The 21,049-nt window shown below is 44.9% G+C and overlaps 1 protein-coding gene across 4 annotated transcripts in view; it reads right to left on the bottom strand.

Moving 5' to 3' along the window:
* Nucleotides 1–21,049, bottom strand: part of TRIM44 (tripartite motif containing 44) — a 112,863-nt gene that overhangs the window by 8,373 nt on the left and 83,441 nt on the right. For 2 of the 4 annotated variants that reach the window (XM_069555121.1, XM_069555122.1), the window contains one exon: nucleotides 15,937–16,154. The exons of the other annotated variants lie outside the window; for them this stretch is intronic. In XM_069555121.1, the coding sequence (XP_069411222.1) occupies nucleotides 16,108–16,154 (47 nt within the window). In that variant the 3' untranslated portion in view covers nucleotides 15,937–16,107. Of the gene's footprint in view, nucleotides 1–15,936; nucleotides 16,155–21,049 lie in introns of those variants that run through there. 4 annotated transcript variants of the gene reach the window in all.

Raw genomic sequence — 21,049 nt, 5'->3', positions numbered from 1 at the left:
GATTCCAAACGATAGATGTGGTGTTCTTCAAAAATGAAGCCACACAGGTACTGTATGAGGAACTAATGGGAAGTCTCCATTCACCATCTAAAGCTGCAGTGGCTCACTTCCAGTGAGTGCGTGTTCAGCCCAGCTGGGGGATGGGCCAAACACCCAGATCAGAAACGCTCCTCCACCAGCCAGAGGACAGCTGCCACTCCTGTCTCCCAACACACCTGTCCCAACAGCCTAGGATGCAGGTGAGGGGGTTACTGTGCCAGAAGGAATCAGAACTCATATAGCTGCAGCCATGGTTTTTCCGGTAGTCATGTATGGATGTGAGAGTTGGATATAAAAAAAGCTGAGTGCTGAAGAATTGATGCTTTTGAACTGTGGTGTTGGAGAAGACTCTTGGAGTCCCTTGGACAGCAAGGAGATCCAACCAGTCCATTCTAAAGGAGATCAGTCCTCAATATTCATTGGAAGGACTGATGCTGAAGCTGAAACGCCAATACTTTGGCCACCTGATGCAGAGCTGACTCATTGGAAAAGACCCTGCTGCTGGGAAAGATTGAAGGCAGGAGGAGAAGGGGACAACAGAGGATAAGATGGTTGGATGGCATCACCAACTCAATGGACATGAGTTTGAGTAAGCTCTGGGAGTTGGTGATGGACAGGGAAGCAGGGAAGCCTGGCGTGCTACAGTCCATGGGGTTGCAAAGAGCCGGACACGACTGAGCGACTGAACTGACTGACTGACTATAGGACTAATACAAATTAATTTTAAGAGATATAAGTGTAAATTTTAAAGCGATACACATATAAAGTGAAATGTTCTAAGTTTATCCTGGGATAACAGAGAAATACATGAGAGGACCCCACAGTTCTAGTCCTAGCTTTGCTGTGGGACCTCATTTCCTCATCTGGTGAATTTCACCTTAATGAAATTTAAACCAGACAAGAGTGAAGCTCCTTCTGGACTTACACACTTGCTGGGCTAGTTAATTAGCTCTCACTTATACTGTTTTTTCTCTTCCTTCCTGTGCACTACCCTCTTGCTCATGCTTCTCCAACTCAACCTGAAGGCTGACCTCAAGTGTTGAAGTTCTTTCACTTCTTTTTCTGGCTGGGCCCAAATACCAGGTTGATGAACTGTAGTGCTTGCTCAAGACCTAGGGCAGACCCTAGTTCAGTGAGCTCTGGTAACCTAATTCATCGTGGTTCTGGAAGTCTAAAGTGGCACCAGCCTTGTTGCATCTTTGTTTGCAAATTACAGGGAACAGGGAGAAGAGCACTTTCCTCTCTAGATCCCTTTATACTTTATCCCATGAATCTTCTCTCCTTCAATAGTAACCACTGTTCGCAGATGGGTGACTTCATGTTCTAGGCACTGGGCTAAGCAATTTATATATACAATCTCACTAAACCCTGATAGTGACTTTAGAATATGTATTATTATCTCCATCCTACAGATGAAAACACTGAGGCCAAGAGCAGCTACATGACTTGCTTGAAATACACAGCTTGTAAATGGTAGATCTAGCCTATGAAGATTCCAGGACCCTCAGATATGAAACTGCACTCGTGTAAAAGGAAAGACATAAACCTGATCCTCTGACCCTGGGGCCCCAGATGGTATGAGACAGCCATTTAAGAGCTCTAGGTTCAATTTTTACCTGAAAAATGAGATGATAATTATTTACCTTCAAGGGTTGCTGTAATGAATTGGAAGGTACATGCAAGTTCTTTTTTAAGATGAAAAATTTCCAGTTAAGGGTAGGACGACTATGGAAGGAGAAGGAAATAGACACTGGGTTTGTCTCTCAGCCCTCACAGCTGCCTCTGCTCCTATAGACTGATGTAGGTACCTCTGAGAGAGGCTTGGGGTTCCAGTGGCCACAGATTCACACACTGACCACAAGTGCTCAGTTTGATCTCTATGCACCTTGCAACCTGTTTATCGTTTGACAGGTGGCTGCCCTTCTCACACTCCACAGAGGCTGTGTGGGTGGTGGCCCTTTTCTATGGAGGACGGACAGGCACCAGCAGGCCTGTTCAGGCAGTGCCCTTTGATAGGGAGACCCCTGAACAGAAGTATCAGGCAGGCTTCTTAGCCTGCCAGCGTTCCATCTGTTCTCAGAACTCCCTTCTGCAGGACTGAGTCTTCTGCTACTGCTGCTGCTGGGTTTATAATGGGATTAACCCCAACCATTTTTCTTTTAATTAAAAAGTAACTTTTTGTTTTTTGCTGATCTGTACTTTCTGGAGCAAACAAGTACTGCTTTTGTAAAAAGGGGGGAAAAAACCCATGCTGTTATCCACTGGTGATTAACACATAGAAATATATTCATTTATACCCCTCTGTGCATGCTGAGTCACTTCAGTCATGTCCTACACTTTGCAGACCCCCTGGACTTTAGCCCGCCAGGCTCCTCTGTCCATGGGGTTTTCCAGGCAAGAATATGGGAATGGGTTGCCATGCCCTCCTCCAGGGCATCTTCCCGACCCAGGGATCCAATTGGCAGGCGGGTTCTTTACCACTAGTACCACCTGGGAAGCCTCTATACCCCTCCTACGCATATGTAAAATCACATATTTCAGTAAGTTCTTTCATAGTCTACGTTTTTCTTTCAACTATCAATCCCGAATACTGTTCCTTATCAAGAATACAGTTCTATAAGGTTATGATTCATGATTAAGTTGTACAGATTTATCATACCTAATATTGGACACAAATTATTTCTACATTTTCACTATTTCCTATATACGCTGGGATCCATATTCATATTGGTGAATCTTTAGGTTCACCCTTAATTATTTCCAAAGAAAAAAACTGCCTGAAGGGAAACTCCTGGGTCAAAGGAAAAATTACAAAGATAGTACAGAGGGTTCCAATATCTAGTTTCCTTTAACACTATTATCTTACATTAGTGCATTTGTTAGAATGAACCAACAAATTTGGTATACTAGTTTAATACTTATATAAACTAGTATTAATACTTATATAATATTTAATATAATAGTAAAGTATTGATATAAGTATTAATACTTATATAAACATATATCATGTCTGCATTTGATTCAGATACCCTTAGCTTTTTCCCTAATGTCCTTTTTCTGTTCCAAATTTCACTCAAGATACTACATTATATTTAGTCATTAGGTCTCCTAAGTCTTGTTTTGGCTTTGACAGTTTCTTAGACTTTCTTGTTTCTGATGACCTTGACAGTATTAAGAAGTGCTGGTCAGATATTTGGTAGAAAGTCCCTCATTGGGGATTTGTCTTAAGTTCTTCTCATGGTTGTGGGTCTTAAGAAGAAAAATCACAGAAGTAAAGTGCTGTTCTGATCCCGTCATATCAAGGGCACGTGCTATTGATATGACAGTGCTGTTGATGTTGACCTTGATCACCTGGCTGAGCTAGTACTTGTTAAAGGTTTTCCACTGGGAAGTTACTCTTTTTTCCCCTTCACCTACTGTACTCTCTGAAAAGAAGTCATGATGAGCAGCTACACCTAAGCAGTGAGGAGTTATGCTCCCCTTGGATGAAGGCAGAGTATCGAAAATCATTTAAAGTTTTCTGAACATGAGATATGTCCATTCTTCATTTATTTATTTATGGATCATTTGTTTACATCAGTATGGACTCACAGATACTTATTTTTATGTTTGGGTTATAATCCAATGCTACTTTATTTTGTTGCTCAAATTGTTCAGCGTTGGCCTTTGGGAGCTCTTGTATTAGTAATAGTCCAATCCTGTGACCTCTGACATACCCTCATCAATATGAGGTTTGCTTTGAGGTTTTGCAGAAACACTTCCTTACTTTCTGACACTACAATACTACAGCCTCATTCTCTATATTTCCTGTCCCAGTCCAAGAATCAGATATTACCCCAACAAGCAAAGGATATGCATTTTTAAGAGTATTTGATCTATTGTTGTCAAAATGCGCTCCAGAAGTCATTCCGTACTGATTTACAATCATTACTCAAATAGGAATGAGAATGCCCATCTTCCCCCCACCCTTGCCAACGTGGGGCAGTTCCAGTGACTGGGGATGAGATGGTGTGTGCTTCTTCTCTCTGCATTAACTTCTATGTTACTATTTGGTTTTCTGTTGAACTTCAAGAGGGAAATGCCATGCGGGCTGTAAGCTTTCCCTTTTCTCTGCCAATCTGTTGGTCTTCCCCAACCTCCCCTCCCTTCCACTACTGCTGGATTTCACATAACTGATGACCTCCTGTCGTGAGGGCTGAAAGGAACTCTTCCCAAAGCCTCCATTAGGCCCTGGGCAACTCCAGGGGGTAGGGGTTTAGAAGCAGAAAATAGCTCAAGGGTTTACCTTCCCTGCTTCCAGCACCTTCAGGAAATCCACCTGACCCAGTTTCCTCATCTTTTCTTGGCAAGTGCATAATAGAAACCAAATCTCTCTCAAGCAGTTTCCTTCCACAGAAATCTTAAACATAAGATTTAATAAAATGCTGGACTTCAAATTTCCTGTTGCCTCAGCTGCTGTATCTTACAAGTTACCAAAGGGAGAGGAGAAAAGATCAATAAATAAATACACTCTTGACATAAATCTCTAATCTCTGTATGAATAGTAGGCTTTTTTCCCCAAATGTCCCATATTAGTTCTCAGCAGTTCTGAGTCCCAAGATGACCTTAAATTGAGGTCCGGAAGTTGTAGAAAGTTGGAAACTGGAAGCACACCAACTCTCAGAATCTACTTTTCATGTCACAGAGGGTTATGAATGTGGATTTAAGAGTTAGGAACACCTAGGTTTGAGTCACAGCTTTGCCATTCACTAGTTGTGGGATTTTGAGTTTAGTGCTCCTACCTGGAAAGGGAAGACAACTTAGTAGCTACCTAGAAGAGTTACTGGAAGGATCAGCTGAGGATTAACGTAGAGAGAGACTGCGGGACCTATGTAGAGAGAGCTGGGCATGGAACCTGGCACCTAGAAAGCACACAGTACATTGTATAGTTATAGATGAAGAAATCAAAGCTAAGAGAGGCCACAAGTTAAATAGGGCCTCTGTTGAATATGAGATGAATTGAACACGAGTTTCTGGTTCCTGAACATATCATCATATTTGCAAGCCTCATTTTCTCTAAGAATGGCATTTATTAACAAGAGAGAAGAGACAACGCCGCTGTCACACATGCATGACAGGCATCATTCTGCCGCTTGAATGGGTTCAAGATTGCTTCTCAAGCTTGTTCTCTTGGTGTTTGATAACAGGCTGTTGGCTAATAACAACAGTCAACAACTATAATTTATTGAGTGTTTTATGTGTGCCAACCACTGTGCTCAAAATCTCCCTATTCCACTGAGTCTGCCAGCGAGTTCTGTCCACTCCCTCTGCACTTCTAACCTGTGGCTGTCCATTCCTCTTCTCCAATGCCACCATCTCCTGCTTGGACGGCTGCAGTTGACTTTGGACTGGTTTTCCTATTTCTGTTCTTACTTCACTTCTGTTTGGTTTTCAAACTGCACTCAGAGTAATAGTTCATAAGTGCACAACAGATCAAGTCACTGCCCACTTAAAAATCCATCAATGGCTTCCTAGAGCCTTGGAATAAAGTCCCTGGCCTACATGGTTTGGCCCCTACCTGCCTCTCTGACCTATTTCATGCCACTTGCCAGCCACACTAGCTCTCTCTTTGCCTCCTCAGATAAGCAGAGCTTGGTCCTGTCTAAGGCTTGTGCATTTGCAGTTAGGTCTCAAAAGCTTCCCCCCTCACAGCTTGGAATGACTGGCTCCTTAACAATTAGGGCTCAGCTCCAGTGTCACCTTTTCTGAGACTTTCCCTGACCAAGCAATCTAGAGTAGCAGCCCCACCCCTGTGCTGTTCCATTAGATTCTCCTGTTGTCTTCACAGCACTGATCACTACCTAACATTGTTTCGAGATGTAAAGGTCCTTAACTATTTTGTCCCCTGCTATGTCACTGGTACCTGATAATGAGCCTGGCACCAGTGAAACTTCAACACAGTTATTCTGAGTGAATGATCAAAACAACCCCATAAAGAATTACTGTTCTAGAAACATTCCAAGTCTCCCCAGGCAAGGTGTGGGCAACTTGCTGGTCTTAGAGATACTGCCTAGGATTCTCATGGACAGCTTACTCACAGGTGAGCCCAGATCCATTTCTTTCCTAACTCTTACTGCAATCACCAGGCACAATAACCACCAGGGACACCAGGTGTGGATTAAAATGCTGTATCATAAGTGATGATTACATTTACAAATGGCTAAGCCTTACTGGTAAAGAATGTGCATGTTTGATGGACAAGGAATGCTGTGTCACTGAGGATAAAGCAGAAGCAAGTTCCTGTCCAGTCCATCCCAAGCAAAGAAATCTGTTCAGTTCAGTTCAATTGCTCAGTCGTGTCCGACTCTTTGCGACCCCATGAACCGCAGCACGCCAGGCCTCCCTGTCCATCACCATTTCCCGGAGTTCACCCAAACCCTTGTCCATTGAGTCCGTGATTCCATCCAACCATCTCATCCTCTGTCATCCCCTTCTCCTCCTGCTCTCAATCTTTCCCAGCATCAGGATCTTTTCAAATGAGTCAGTTCTTCGCATCAGGTGGCCAAAGTACTGGAGTTTTAGCTTCAACATCAGTCCTTCCAATAAACACCCAGGACTGATCTCCTTTAGGATGGACTGGTTGGATCTCCTTGCAGTCCAAGGGACTCTCAAGAGTCTTCTCCAACACCACAGTTCAAAAGTATCAATTCTTCGGCTCTCAGCTTTCTTTATAGTCCAACTCTCACATCCATACATGACTACTGGAAAAACCACAGCCTTGACTAGATGGACCTTTGTTGGCAAAGTGATGTCTCTGCTTTTTAATATGCTATCTAGACTGGTCATAACTTTCCTTCCAAGGAGTAAGTGTCTTTTAATTCCATGGCTGCAGTCACCATCTACAGTGATCTTGGAGCCCAGAAAAATAAAGTCAGCCACTATTTCCACTGTTTCCCCATCTATTTGCGATAAAGTGATGGAACCAGATGCCATGATCTTAGTTTTTAAGCCAACTTTTTCACTCTCTTTTTTCACTTTCATCAAGAGGCTCTTTAGTTCTTTTTCACTTTCTGCCATAAGGGTGGTGTCATCTGCATATCTGAGGTTATTGATATTGCCTATCTTCCTTATAAAACAGCTGCATGTTTGGCAACTTCCAGCCCTCTGTAATCCAGCTGTGAGCTGACTCAAGGCAGGTTTGGATTCTAAGGCTTCAACTGTTTGCCCCTTACCCTAATGGTCTATGGAGGGAGAGTCGTCCAGGCCAAAATGGAAGTAAAGGGGAGTTTATTCAGTGCCCCTCTCCTTCCCGTGGTGAGATGCCAGCTGAGGTGGAGATCCAGGAGTGGGAGAGCTGGGTGGTTCCTGTGGTTGTAGTGACGGTACAAAAGCACACAACTAAGAATCAGAGACGTGGCTTCAAACCTCATTCCGGTCGCATCTAAAGTATGACCTTGAGCAGTGGAGGGGAATGGGTACATGAATATGTATGGCTGAGTCCCTTTGCTGTCCACCTGAAACTATCACAATATTGTTAACTGGCTATACCCCAACACAAAATAGAAAGTTTAATAAAAAAATTCAATTAAGCCCTGTGATATGCTGTGAAATCAAATGCAAACTTCATATTGAAATCATTTACTAATTCAATTATACTAAAATTATCAGAATTATTACATGTTTTGCTACTTTTAATATATAGTTTTCTTCCTAGCTGTATTTCAAAATTTGCATAGAACATTTTAAAGACTTGTAAATTCTGATATCAACATTTAAAATTTTTTATTTTAAATTTATATTCTATATTAAAAAATTTATTGATGCTTGAAACAAACTATTTTATTAAAATATCATTTCTGAAGTAAAAGTCTTTTGAATTGTGAAAAAAAAAAGAAAAGCAGTATGACCCTGAGTGAAAGACCTCTTTAAATTTTCCATGTTTGTTTGTAAAATGAGGATAATGATACCTGTAGAAGGGAGCTTGCTCAGTCGTGTCTGACTCTTTGCGACCCCAAGGACTGTAGGCCACCAGGCTCCTCCATCCATGGGATTCTTCAGGCAAGAACACTGGAGTGGGTTGTCATTTCCTTCTCCAGAGGAACTTCCCAAACCAGGGATCAAACCCAAGTCTCCCTCATTGTAGGCAGGCACTTTACCCTCTGCACCACTGGGGAAGCTGTAAGTACTCACTAAATGGATGCTACCAGTATTTACTAATGGGCTTCCCTGGTGGCTCAGATAGTAAAGAATCCACCTGCAGTGCAGGAGACCTGGGTTCAATCCCTGGGTTAGGAAGATGGCTTGGAGAAGAGAATGGCCACCCACTTCAGTATTCTTGCCTGGGGAATTCCATGGACAGAGGAGTCTGGCGGGCTACAGTCTATGGGGTAGCAAAGAGTGGGATATGACTGAGTGACTAACACTTTCTCTTTTCACATTATCTACTAATAACCCTAACCTTAACTGTAACCCTCTAGAACAGCACCACCACTCCATTTTACAGATGAAAAAAAGTGAGAAGTAGAGAAATGAATGACATCCCAAGGGCAGAGCTGGAATACAACTAAGGCCTGGCCCTTGCTTTCAACCATGGACAGGGGACTCAGTGCTGAGTGAAGGCAGCTATGCGGGGGCATGTGAAGTCAGCTTGGCCGCATTTATTCAGCCAGGTTACTGGTAATGCCTCAATACCAGTAGCATAGGTTGTAAACTTTGCTGACTGCTAAAGACTTTGCCAAGGCTTTGGCAAACTCAAATCCAAACCAAGTACTAGAAAACCACCGCCCTGCCTAGAGGATCCCAAGAGTCTCTTTTTAAAAAAAGATACAGCTAGACGTTTTCAGTTTTTTCAACCACAGCCAGTCTGTGACTTCCTTGTAGCAAGCGAGCTGCAAGTCAGCCATTTCCCTCTGATTCTCACCTTGGTTCTTGTGAGCTTCAGCAAACAGCCATACAAAAGGGCCCACCCCTAAGATACCATCGCGTGGATAGAGTCTCTCTGGGTCAGACATCAGTTTCAATTTCAATTCCACTTGTCTTGAGGTGACAGGCACCCAGGTCCTATTTAATTAGGCTGCATAGAAAATATCCTTCAAGGCTTCAGCTGATTTTCACTCCACCCCACTAGAGAAGAAAATCAGTGTTAAGTTGAGATAATGCCCCATTGTCTGCCTTCAGGGAACTGGTGATGAAGGTGGTCTGAGGGATGTCTGCTCGGCCTGTGCAGCCTGGAAGGGGTTCAGGGATTCAGCACGCCTTTCCGTGGCTGTATTGTAAATGTCAGTCTTTGCTACTTGGACTCCTTGGAGGCTGGATCTGTTTTTCATTCGCTGTTTACCCCGTGTTCACCAACATGCCTGGCACTTATGATGAATCTGGTGATGGGTACACAGTCTTTCTCACAACCTGCCTCGGCCAAGGAGAAGGGAGTCAGCTGGTGAAGGGAGCGGTGGGGAAGGTTGACCTTCAAGTAGAAGCTAGGTGCAGCAGGAAAGCAGATTTTCCTCCTAGGATTTCTAAGATCCACCTGCTAGGAGAACGCCTACAGGAGGTGGTGTGACACGTTAGGATCGCCCACTCTGGAGGAAGACCAGAATTCCCACCCAAGCCCTTCTGAGCTGTGCGACTCTGGCAAAACAACCTCTCTAAGTCTTCATCTCCTTATCTGCAAAACAGGGAGCCATTCATTCGTTCACTCTCTCAGTGAGCAAATGTTTACTGAGTATTCACAATATATTTAGGTTCTGTAACACATGATAGCATGATAGTAGTGAGCAAGACTGACAAAGTCTGGTTTTCATGAAGCTTAACTTCTAGTAAAGTAATAAGGGAGTTACATAAATTGATGCTTTAAGATGGTGCAGAGTACTATGAAGATAACAGAGCAGGATTCCGAGACAGCGAATGATGGGGGCACGTGTGTTGAGGGGCAAAAGTATCGGGGTCTACTGCTCAGAGTCGAAGAGTAGTAAGTGAGATAACAGACGTAAACGAGTCAGCATCCTCACTAACAAGAAATGAGCCCTCAGCTGAAAGTCAACTGTTTCATGTTACTTCATCCTGAGGTCAGCTGCTTTTCCTCAGCTCACAGCGGCTGAGCCCCTGCTATAGGCAGGTGATGGGAAGGCAGGGCGGAATCAGATACGAGCTCAGAGTTGGGCAAAGAATGTAGCCTGTGTGTTATGAGAGAAGGAAGAAGTGGTAAGTTCCACCTATAGAGTCAGCAAAGGCTATCACTTAATGTTGACAGATGGACTGGTATGATCCAGGAAGACTATGGGGCCAGAAGAAGGGCATGCCAGGTGGAGAGAACAGCTGGGAAAAGCTCTTAAGGATGCAATACAGCTTGGCATGTTCAGGGAGCTGTGAAAAACTCAGAATGGCTAGAGATCGAGTGCAAGAGGGCACGCCGAGAGGAGAAGCATCTCATCAGCGGCTCCTAATGCTTATCTTCATGGGTCTGAAGTCTCTCCTAAGGAGATGCGGCGGGGGCTATGGACGGGAAAGAACAGGAGATGAGAAGTGTGTCAGAGCGCCATATGGCGTCTACCACACTGCTAGCACTCCACTCCAAAACGTGAACAAGGGCTATGTTGAAAATGTGCAGCCTGGATTCTGTGTGACACTCCCTCCAGCAGCACAAACAGATGTTTCGAGGAGGGGGAAATCCAAACACCCAGTGGTAACTCAATATAAATCCCGTGCCGGTGGAAGGCAGGCATCGGGCTGCTCAAATAGGACTGTATCATCAGCGCAAGCCTGAGGCTCAGCCTAGAGGAGGAATGCAGGTAACAGTGCATGATGCTGGGGGTCTGGAGTGAATGGACTCTTGTTCCCAAGAGGAACCAAGGACTTCCTCTTTGCCAAAGCCAGATTCACTTGTCCAAGGGTCTAAGGCCCATGGGGGAACTTTCTATGAGAGGGGTGTGTAACAGGGAAACAGGAAACTACAAGGAGGTTGCTTGTGCCAAGTTAGTAACTCAGGCACCTCTGCCAGCCCTTCTTCTCTGAGATGAGTGCAGAGGAGATGTCTGTGTAGGGCACCGTTCAGGCAGAGGCCTGGTTCCCTGCCTATTTATTACTGCATCCTGTCCCTGCCCCTGCAGGGACACGCTCTTCTGTCAGGAGTCTCCCCAGGAAAAGGAGAAGAAATTAAGAACGTCTCATCTCCGTTCCCAGTATTCTGAAGGCTTATGAGACAGTCAACAGGTCTGGCCTGTAGGAATCTGCCCTTACTGGGAGGAAGGCTGCTTGAAGCAGACAGCCAAGGAAGGAGATGAACCTCACGTCCAATATGCATCTTACCTGAGGCTCTCCCCGGAGTCCAGCTCAGTTTGTTGGAGACAGAGCATTAGTCTGGCCAGAAGAGGGGAGGATGACCCCACACATGTGAACACACCCAGCAGGAGAGCCGAAGCACAGTGAGAAAAGGGGAATGAACACGACACGCCCGTCATCTTTCTGCCTGCTACTGCCCAGAAGGCGATGGCACCCCACTCCAGGACTCTTGCCTGGAGAATCCCAGGGACGGGGGAGCCTGGTGGGCTGCCATCTACGGAGTCGCACAGAGTTGGACACGACTGAAGCGACTTAGCAGCAGCAGCCCAGTCATAAGACTGAACAAAGACCACGGCTCTGACTCAAAGGGCTGCCCTAGGCTTTGGAGGAATGAATAGATACCCAACATGACATCATGCAGAAAGCAGCCATCGCCTTCATTACATGCAAAAGATCTCCACATAAGCCATTAAATCTAAAGACCTTATCAAAGTCCCAGAGTTAAAAATCAGTAGATATGACAAGACAACAGTAGGCCATGGGATCACCATAAGCACTTGAGCACAGATCAGTTTTCGGGTGAGTCAGCTGTCATCTCAGAAGCTGATGGGTTGAGATGGACGGTTAAGTTTCACTGGGGAAAAAGAAGTAATACTCCATAAAGGGCCAGGACTAGGGTATAAGTACAGGATGCTGAAGGAAACAGATAAAGATTATTAAATATATGTTCTGTCTTCTAGGTTTTCCTGAAGCCAGCTCTGCCGTGACACTCAAATGACATAACCCTACCACTTCAGACTTGGTTCATCCGTTTTCAGAAGAACCTGTCTGTGGCTCAGTCTCAACATATATCAGATATTTTAAGACTGATTTCTGATACCTAGAAGGCAACTGTTCTCCACCGGCCCAGTCATAGTGCCCAGCTAGCTGGAGCAGACAACACTCTGACTACCTGATGCAGAGAGCTGACTCACTGGAAAAGACCCTGATGCTGGGAAAGATTGAGGGCATGTGGAGAAGCGGGTGAGAGAAGATGAGATGGTTGGACGGCATCACCAATTCAATGAACATGAGTTCGAGCAAACTCTAAGAGATAGTGAAGGACGAGGAAGCCTGGAGTGCTACAGTCCATGAAGTGATAGTCGCTCAGTCAGGTCCAACTCTTTGCAACCCCATGGACTATACAGTCCTTGGAATTCTCCAGGCCAGAATACTGAAGTGGGTAGCCTTTCCCTTCTTCAGGGGATCTTCACAACCCAGGGATCGAACCCAGGTCTCCTGCATTGTGGGCAGATTCTTTACCAGCTGAGTCACAAGGGAAGTCCATGAATACTGGAGTGGGTAGCCTTTCCCTTCTCCAGTGGGTCTTCCCAACCCAGGAATCGAACCGGGGTCTCCAGCACTATAGGTGGATTCTTTACCAACTGAGGTACCAAGGAAGCCCAGTTCCCCAGCCTGTTTCCTCCCCTGTACAACAAGTCTGTACAACAGGCTCACAGGTTCTTCATGAACCTAAGAGGCATATCAGTTCAGTTCAGTTCATATGGCACATGGCAAATGCTCATTAAGCGGCTGTTCTTGTCAGGAAATGGTGTGCACGACAGTACCTGCAACTTTCCCCACTCAGCTCTGCTCCCTTCCTCCTGCCTGGATCAGATGCTCTCTCAAACTCCACATTCGGAGTCCCAGTTGGAATTAAAGTTTACACAGGACAGTAAGCATATCAGTAAGCACAAGAAAATAACAAAAGTACACAGATCTCCTGCTTTCCCTACCTGCTCACCCTCTCACTACTTAGAACATGCCACACAGTCCTCACCCAGCCCTGCACAGATAGGTCGGAGGGCCAACAAAAGAAATATTTCAGCTCATCACCTTGGGGAAAAGATGAGAGAATCCCTTTAGGGGTGGTTTCTAAATTAAAAATAAATTTTGCTGTGAGACAATAAGGCCACTCTTCCCTAAAAACTAGTTTTATGGCTCTGGGCTAAAATATATACAAAAAAGAAAAAAAAGAATAAAAAGCTGAGAATTCTGTATATAAGAGTTTAAGAAAAATCTATGGAACTACTTGACCTATGGAAAGAGAAAGCTCTATTCCTTCTCACATGGCTTCTCCAATCTCTCTGAAGTCTGATTTCATTTCACCTTTCCTGATCTCTATTACAGACATCACAGACACAGGCTATTGTGTCATTTAAGGTATACAACGTGACGATTTGATACATGTGTATATTATGGAATGTTTCCCATAGTAAGGTTAGTTAACACATCCTTTGCCTCGCATAATTAGACTTTGCTATTGTTGTTATGATCTAAGTCTGATTTCTGACAGTGCGCAGAGCCCAGTGGGACGAAGGACTCTGGTGGCTACTCAGACCTCTGGCCCATGGAGGAGGATGGGAAGACCAGTCTCTAGAAATGGCGCTAGATTAACTGCAGGAACCCGGCACCAAAGGCTGGAACCACTGGTCTACAAGGAAGACAACATGATCGCCCACTTAGCTCTGATTTATTTTAAATGGCATGAATAGTGGCAGGGTAACTGTAAAGGGCACTCTTGCTAAGGGTAAAAATGAGACTCTCTGATGAGCCTCAAGCACAGGAATGTGAAACACATCTAGAGAAGGAGAGTGGAATGACTCCACGAATCTGACATAACTCCATACGAGAGGCTTTATTTTCTCGCTTTCATTCCAACTCCTCCTCCCCTCCCCTCTGGTAAAGAACAGTAATAGCATTGAAATCCACAGATAATCCTTAAATCTCTGTGGCAGCTCCAGTTCTAAACTCCTCCTTCACAATGACGGTTTTAACAGCTGTTAACAAGTCATAACAAGGCCCTCTCTTGCTCCAGCCTGGAATATCGATATCCTTTCTCTTGCCCTACTCAAATCATACCAGGCTTCAGGTCCACATGTTCCACGAAGCTGTGCTGACCCTCCAGCCTACATGTGTGCGTGCTCAGTCATATCCAACTTTTTGAGACCCCATGGACTGTAGCCTGCCAGACTCTTCTGTCCATGGGATTGTCCAGGCAAGTATACTGGAGCGGGTTGCCATTTCCTCCTCCGAGGGATCTTCCTGACCCGGGGATCAAACCCACATCTTAAGCGGCTCCCACACTACAGGTGGATTCTTTACCACAGTGCTACCTGGGAAGCCCTACAGAGATGCCAGCCTACAGAGACTACTCAGCATTCCCCCTCAGACTCTCAGGGTCTGGGTCCTGTCTGTAGGGCCCTGGGGAACTTAGCAGTTCCACAGCTCATGGCGGAGTGGTAGAAATACAGGATCCTGAGGGTGGGTGGATAAGATCAGGCAAGCCAGAAGCAGCCTAGTTCAGAGAACATGTGTGAAATTTGCCATGGAGGCAAGGCACTGAAGGGGCAGAGTGGCAGCTGGAGCGGTGACCCATGTCTATAAACAGGATCACTCATTATAAAGCCCAAAGTTCAGAAGGTCCACGAGGGCTAGGAAGTAGAGTGCAAGGTGAATAGGACTCAAGTGTTCAGGAGGGGCGCTGTGAACACAGTGGGCACTGGAAGCCTCTTTAGGCCATCTAGGCTGTGTGAGTTGGGGCAAAGTGCCTGAAAAGTTCAAGAGTCACAAAGATGGGGATGAAGCACTTAATGTGAAATCCACTTTCCTGGCACTGACCCCCCTCCACTATAGGTACCTTCTGCAGCGCTATTAATCTGGTAGGATGCTTGCCTTTTCCTCCTCTGGACAGCTTGCAGCCTCTCAAAGGCATATATTGCGACTTATCACAAATCTGATGAGCAGTTGTCTACGAGTTGTGAAATGGAGGTAACGGTTTTGCATTTTCCCTCCATTTCCTATACCTCAATCACCTTCCCCTTGGTGAAGAGAATAGGAATTAGAAGATTAAGAAAAGTAGGAGGCAGTCTAGACCCCCACCCTGGGGTTGGGGGTGGGCCATGGGTTGATGGCTGGTGGGCTCTAGTGAGGGCAGGGTGCTCCTGAGGGCAGGGTGCTCCTAATGGCACTGCACGCCTCTCACGGGGGTAACACACACACTGTGGAAATGTACTTCTAGCTGCACTGTGCTCCTTATCTCTGTTTTCATTTTGCTTGGGGTTGTTTAAGAACAATGGAACCTTACCCATCCCATAATTCTCTCCTGATTATACCTCCAGACACGCTGGACAGAGGGAGACAAGGTGGGAAGGCGTCTGGAGCCGTGCCTCCCGCTGCCTCCCAGGTGCTCTGGGACCCATCGTCTTGCTTTGCCGGAGCAGAGCCTGGCTGCCTCCTCCAGTCCCCACTGCTTTCCCAGAGGTCAGCCACAAGTTCACGTCAGCAACAAGCAGTGATTACAGGTTGCTTGCCTGCTGAGAATATCCTTCCAGTGTCAAGCGACTGTTAAAAGCACTTAAGGAAATCACAAGTGGGAGGTGAGAGAATACATTGGGAAGGGATGGGATAAGGAGGGCAGAAAGGAAAGCAGCAGCCCACCTCCTGCCTTGGAGGGAAAAACAGGCCAGAAAAAGCAAAACTGGTTCTAAAGAAGGGGCCCTCCTTTGGGAAATGCAGAACACTGCATTTTTCAACTACTCAACTGCTAGGGCCAAAACATTTCAGGGTGCCTGGGAAACCTTTTGCTGATACAGAATAAAATGAAATTTAAAGCAACTTTGTATTTCTTAAAAATTACTCAACGGCATATATTATAATAGGTATTTATATACAGTCTCTCATCCAATTTGGACTGCATCTTTGTGAAGAAGACATTTTCATTCCCCATTTTACAGATGTGTAAACTGATGTTCAGAGAAGTCAGTGGCTCGATCATGTTTGGAGTTCAAGTTTGTCTGAGTGCAAAGCCAATGTTCTTCCTACCAAAAAAAAAAAAAAAAAGAAATGTGAGCTGTGACTCCTTGCCAGGGCTGCCTCATTCTGACCTACCTGCTGTAAGTTACTCCTGGGTTAATCAGGTATTAGCGTGTGGTGTGGGGTCTGTAGAGCACAGTGGCCTTTCCTGGGGTCCATTTAAAAGAAGAGCGAACCTATCCATCATAAGTGGGCTAACTGAGTCTCTGATAGACTCTTCAATCATCCAGGTGTCAATAACCACCTAGAAGAGAAGGACTGGGTTCTGAGATAAGCAGACAATGAAACCTAGGTCACTTTCCTCTTTGAGTTTAGTATGCTCATCTGTAAAACGTGTTCAATAAAACCTTTATAACTGAGTAGCTGTGAAATCTAAATAAGACACCTTATTAGAATCCTTAATATAATACCTGGCACAAGGTAAATACTTAATGATAGCTATTATTGCAATTTGTTTTTATTTCAGACAGTTTTGGAAAATACATACGTTTAGCTTCAACTAGTTCCCATTCAGTAGATACTATTTATTATTGAAAAATTTTTTAAAATCTTGAGTTTGTTTCATAGCCAAGAACAACTATTACAAAAGAATGGCAGTGGAAGCACAGACAATTTGAGTTCAGGGAACAGAGTCATATCCTCCTGGGCGCCGGTCTTCTCCCTATCTGCTCAGTCATCTTTGTTGTTCAGTCGCTAAGTCCTGTCTGACTCCTCTGCGACCCCATGGACAGTAGTAGTCTGCCAGTCTCCTTTATCTGTGGGATTTTTCAGGCAAGGATACTGGAGTGGGTTGTCATTGCCTCCTCCAGGGGATCTTCCGGACCCAGGGCTCCAACCTGTACCTCCTGAGTTGGCAGGTGGGTTCTTTACCACTAAGCCACCAGGGAGGCCCATCAGTCATCTCAGAGCAGACTGTAAGTGCAGCTACTTAGAGACTAGAAACTTATGCTACACATACACACACATATATATGGCAGGAGCCTTGAGCACTTCAGGAGGCAAAAGATGAATTAATGCAAGTGGCTCTGCTTCTAGTTATACAGTCCCCCGAAGGCACATTTACTTGAGGAACTCTCGTAAGATGGGCAGCTCCTCGGGAGGGCAGTTTAGGCTGCTTCCCTGGCTTGTCAGCCAGCTTAGTCGAGCAGGGAGCAGTGAACTGAAGGCGAATCAGGCTGATACAGTGTCCTATCTCCTGCTCCTCACTCTGACCCCAACAGGGGCACGAAGACCTAGATTCCTCTGTGGGTTTTAATCTCTGATACTTCTGACTCAAAGCTGGTAGTAAACTGCATCTTGCTCGAAGCCCATGGAAACCTGAAGCCACTGCTGCAGGAGACAGCTTCTATCTGCATCCTCATTCCTGCACCCCTTTCAGAAAGGCTTTCCAGGTTGAAGCAAGACTAAACCCTGCCGCAGGGCAAAAATAAACTGTGCTTTATATCACTGCCCCTGAGGAAATGGTGAACAAGCTTTCTCTTACCGTTCGACTCCTTTTCTTTTCGAGGATACAGCAAGCCATTCCAGTTGTTTGAATTTGCAAGAATGGAGACTTTGAGACGCAAGAGATTCAACTCAGAGCTAGATTCATTTGTGTTTTAACTAAACCCCCAAACAGTATATTTGGTTCTACAGAACTTCCTGTAAAATAGACTTTTCAGTGTAGGACAAGTTCAAGCAGCTTTGTGGCATGGAGGAAGGGAAGAGCAATAACTTCTTTGAGTACTGCCCTGGTCTTAACCGGGCTTATACTTGTAGGTAGATTTGGGGAAACTAGTTCTCTCAAGGCTGTCTTTCAGGTATTGACAGAAGAGTCAGGGGATGAATTGTATAAAAATTAAGGCTCCAGAGACTCAGAGGAAAAAGCGCTCCCTATGAAACAGAAAAGGAGAGATATTGAAATTCCATGGGCTCATTTTTTTGATAGATTTTCAGCAATAAAAATCTAGTGAGATTTAAGATTACTTAGAGACTAGAAAGAAATTTTGCCCCCCGCCAAGCCAAATTTTAGAGTCATGTTTGCCCCTTTTTTATTAAAGGCAAAACCAAACATTTCCAGACCCCTGCCAATATTTGTATTTTGCATATGTGTGTACAAACACGCACGCCCACACCCGTTACCCATTCTAAATTCAGTTTGCAACCTCTATTTCTTCTTTAATTTGCTTTGCAATCACTGAGTGGCCAATTTTTATTAACAGGCAACTCCTGACTATCTAAAAGATTTCGCTGAAATAGGTGCAGTATAAAAACATAGGATTTTATAGAAATTTAGGATACTCTTACATTCTGTAAACCACCACATCACCTCCTTTAAAATTCCTAGAACCTTTGAATGGGGATTCACAATATTGGGCCTGACAAGTTATCTTCTAGGTACCCTTTAACTGCTGAGATCCCAAGCCTTGGAAAGGATATGTTTGGTATCAATTCAGTTCAGTTCAGTTCAGTCGCTCAGTCATGCCCAACTCTTTGCAATCCCATGAATCGCAGCACGCCAGGCCTCCCTGTCCATCACCAACTCCCGGAGTTCACTCAAACTCATGTCCATCGAGTCGGTGATGCCATCCAGCCATCTCATCCTCTGTCATCCCCTTTTCCTCCTGCCCCCAATCCCTCCCAGCATCAGAGTCTTTCCCAATGAGTCAACTTTTCCCATGAGGTGGCTAAAGTACTGGAGTTTCAGCTTTAGCATCATTCAGATATACCTAAAAACATATCACCCTAAGAACCCCCTGAAGACAGCAGGCTAAATGTCTAGCACTTCTTGGCCCACAAATTGTTTCAAATATAGGGGAGGCCTGCCCCAGCCTCTCTCCATAAAGGCAACGTTCTACTACTATTGGGCATTTCAGAGTCTGTGACTATTACCATCCCTCTATTTCATAGACAGACTCTAACCATAAAGATCAGGTCACATAATTAATTCCAAACTGAGCACATTCTGCTCCCTGGTGGGCCTGTCTCACTATTTACCTTCAATGTCAAAAAGGCTGTGACGGTGTGTGCTGACTGATGAGACTGGCTGGTACCAAGCACATCAACCTTGCTGGCTATACACATGAGGTCAAGAAGATCTTCAGGGTACCCCCAAAACTGGACCCCTCAATCAGCAAGGCTGTCTCTCTGCCTTTCTAACAATGTCTGACTATAATTTATGCCTACTGGGTAGGCCCTTCTATCCCTTAGGCAACCTGCTTGCATAGGTTTGCTGATGTTCACAGCACATTACTTCCAATGTGCCCTTCCAGGAAAGAGCCAGACTCCTACTTCAGGCACACAATTCATTCTGACCCAAACATCCTATCTGCTGCATGAATGCAAAAACATATGCACACACACAGGGCGGCCCTCATTTTCTCTGGAGTAATGGGAGCCTGGGCAATACTTTAAGTATTCATTTCCCAACATAAATTAGAATGGAGCATTGAAAACACCAGTGACATCTGCACGGATCCAGAATGTATTCATTATGGTTGGTGCTATTACAATGAGAGGAAATGCATTCATAATGGCAGGACATTTGAAATAATGTGTTGCTGGATTCTGTGTCCATAAAGCAATAATGAAGAAACAGGAGTGGGTCAAAAATAAATTAGAAGGAGTAAGAGGGGCTTGGGATGAGGTGGCTTCAAGGGCTCTGGGCAATGTCAGTGAGCTGGCACATTCACTGGGTTCATAGGGAGAAAGTTATGAGAGTTTCAAGGTAGCAGAGGCAAGAAGGGCATCAGGCTGACACTCCGGAGAACTGAGGTCTGAATCCTGGCTCTGTTGTATGCTAGCTTTGTGATCCTGGGCAAGTCACGTCAGTATGCCCTTGATTATGTCCATACCTGGACTACTCATTTCTAACAAGAGGAGATAGACCTCAAGGACTGCATGAGGGGGAAAGTAGAGACCATATGTTAAGTGCTCAGCTAGAGTCTGGTGTATAATAAGCATATGTCAACATTAGCTCTCCGTTTTCTTTTTTTGTTATCACTAAATAAATGTTCAACTCTGTGATTTCAGGCACTATCTAGCTCTCCAAATCTCAGTTTCTTCTGCAAAGTGGAGCTAATAACACTGGCTCTTCCTACTGTGTGAGCTTATTACAAAGAGCAAGTGAAATGGAAAGTTGGGCAAGATACTATTGATTGGCTGAATCTAGTCATTCTCAACTCGCTCTCCCTGCTGCTTTCTACTTTGGGGTGAGGAAGGGTTAAATATTTGCATACCAAGCCTGTACTGCAGTGGGGGATGGGGACACGGAGCCCAGTTCAAGCCTCTGACATAGAAGGATAAGTCTTCCGGTTGTATGTGGGGGGCTGTTTGCTGGAAAAAAAAGTGTTCACTTTTCTGATTAATGCAGACATGGCCCTTCTTCATGCTTGAACATGGATATGACACCCAGAGCTGCTGCCCTTTTTCAATCATAAGGCAGCGAGCACAAAGGAAAAGCCCAAGGAGTTTCACAGGAAGATGGCAGTACGGTCATCATTAGCCACTGAACCAAAGCCAGCACTCACCTCCCTCCAAACTTATTATGTGAAACAAATAAACCTCTGTTTGCTTAAGCTACTGATACCAGAGTTTTCTCTTACTCAAAGCTGAACACAATTCTGATACAATGCATTAAGTACTCTGGAGAATTAAAAGCCCTATATATAAGTACATGATCCTTCCTCTGCCAAGAACTTCATTCCCTTGGACCCATCTGGCTAATTTATCTATGTCCTTTAAACTTAGGTTTAGTAATGTCTCCTCTAGGAAGCTCTCCAAGGCCCTATCGCTTGCCTTTCTCCTGCCCTCTGGGCTTCTCAAAGCCCTCCATAGCACCAGGACCAGCACACGCTCCACTGCTTTGTAATGAGCCATCTCCTCGTCTCTTTGCTCCACCAGATGCTTTAGATGTCTCGAC

Source organism: Ovis canadensis, chromosome 15 (assembly GCF_042477335.2).
Source record: "Ovis canadensis isolate MfBH-ARS-UI-01 breed Bighorn chromosome 15, ARS-UI_OviCan_v2, whole genome shotgun sequence".
NCBI lineage: Eukaryota > Metazoa > Chordata > Mammalia > Artiodactyla > Bovidae > Ovis > Ovis canadensis.
This window is presented reverse-complemented; position numbering and strand designations above follow the sequence as displayed.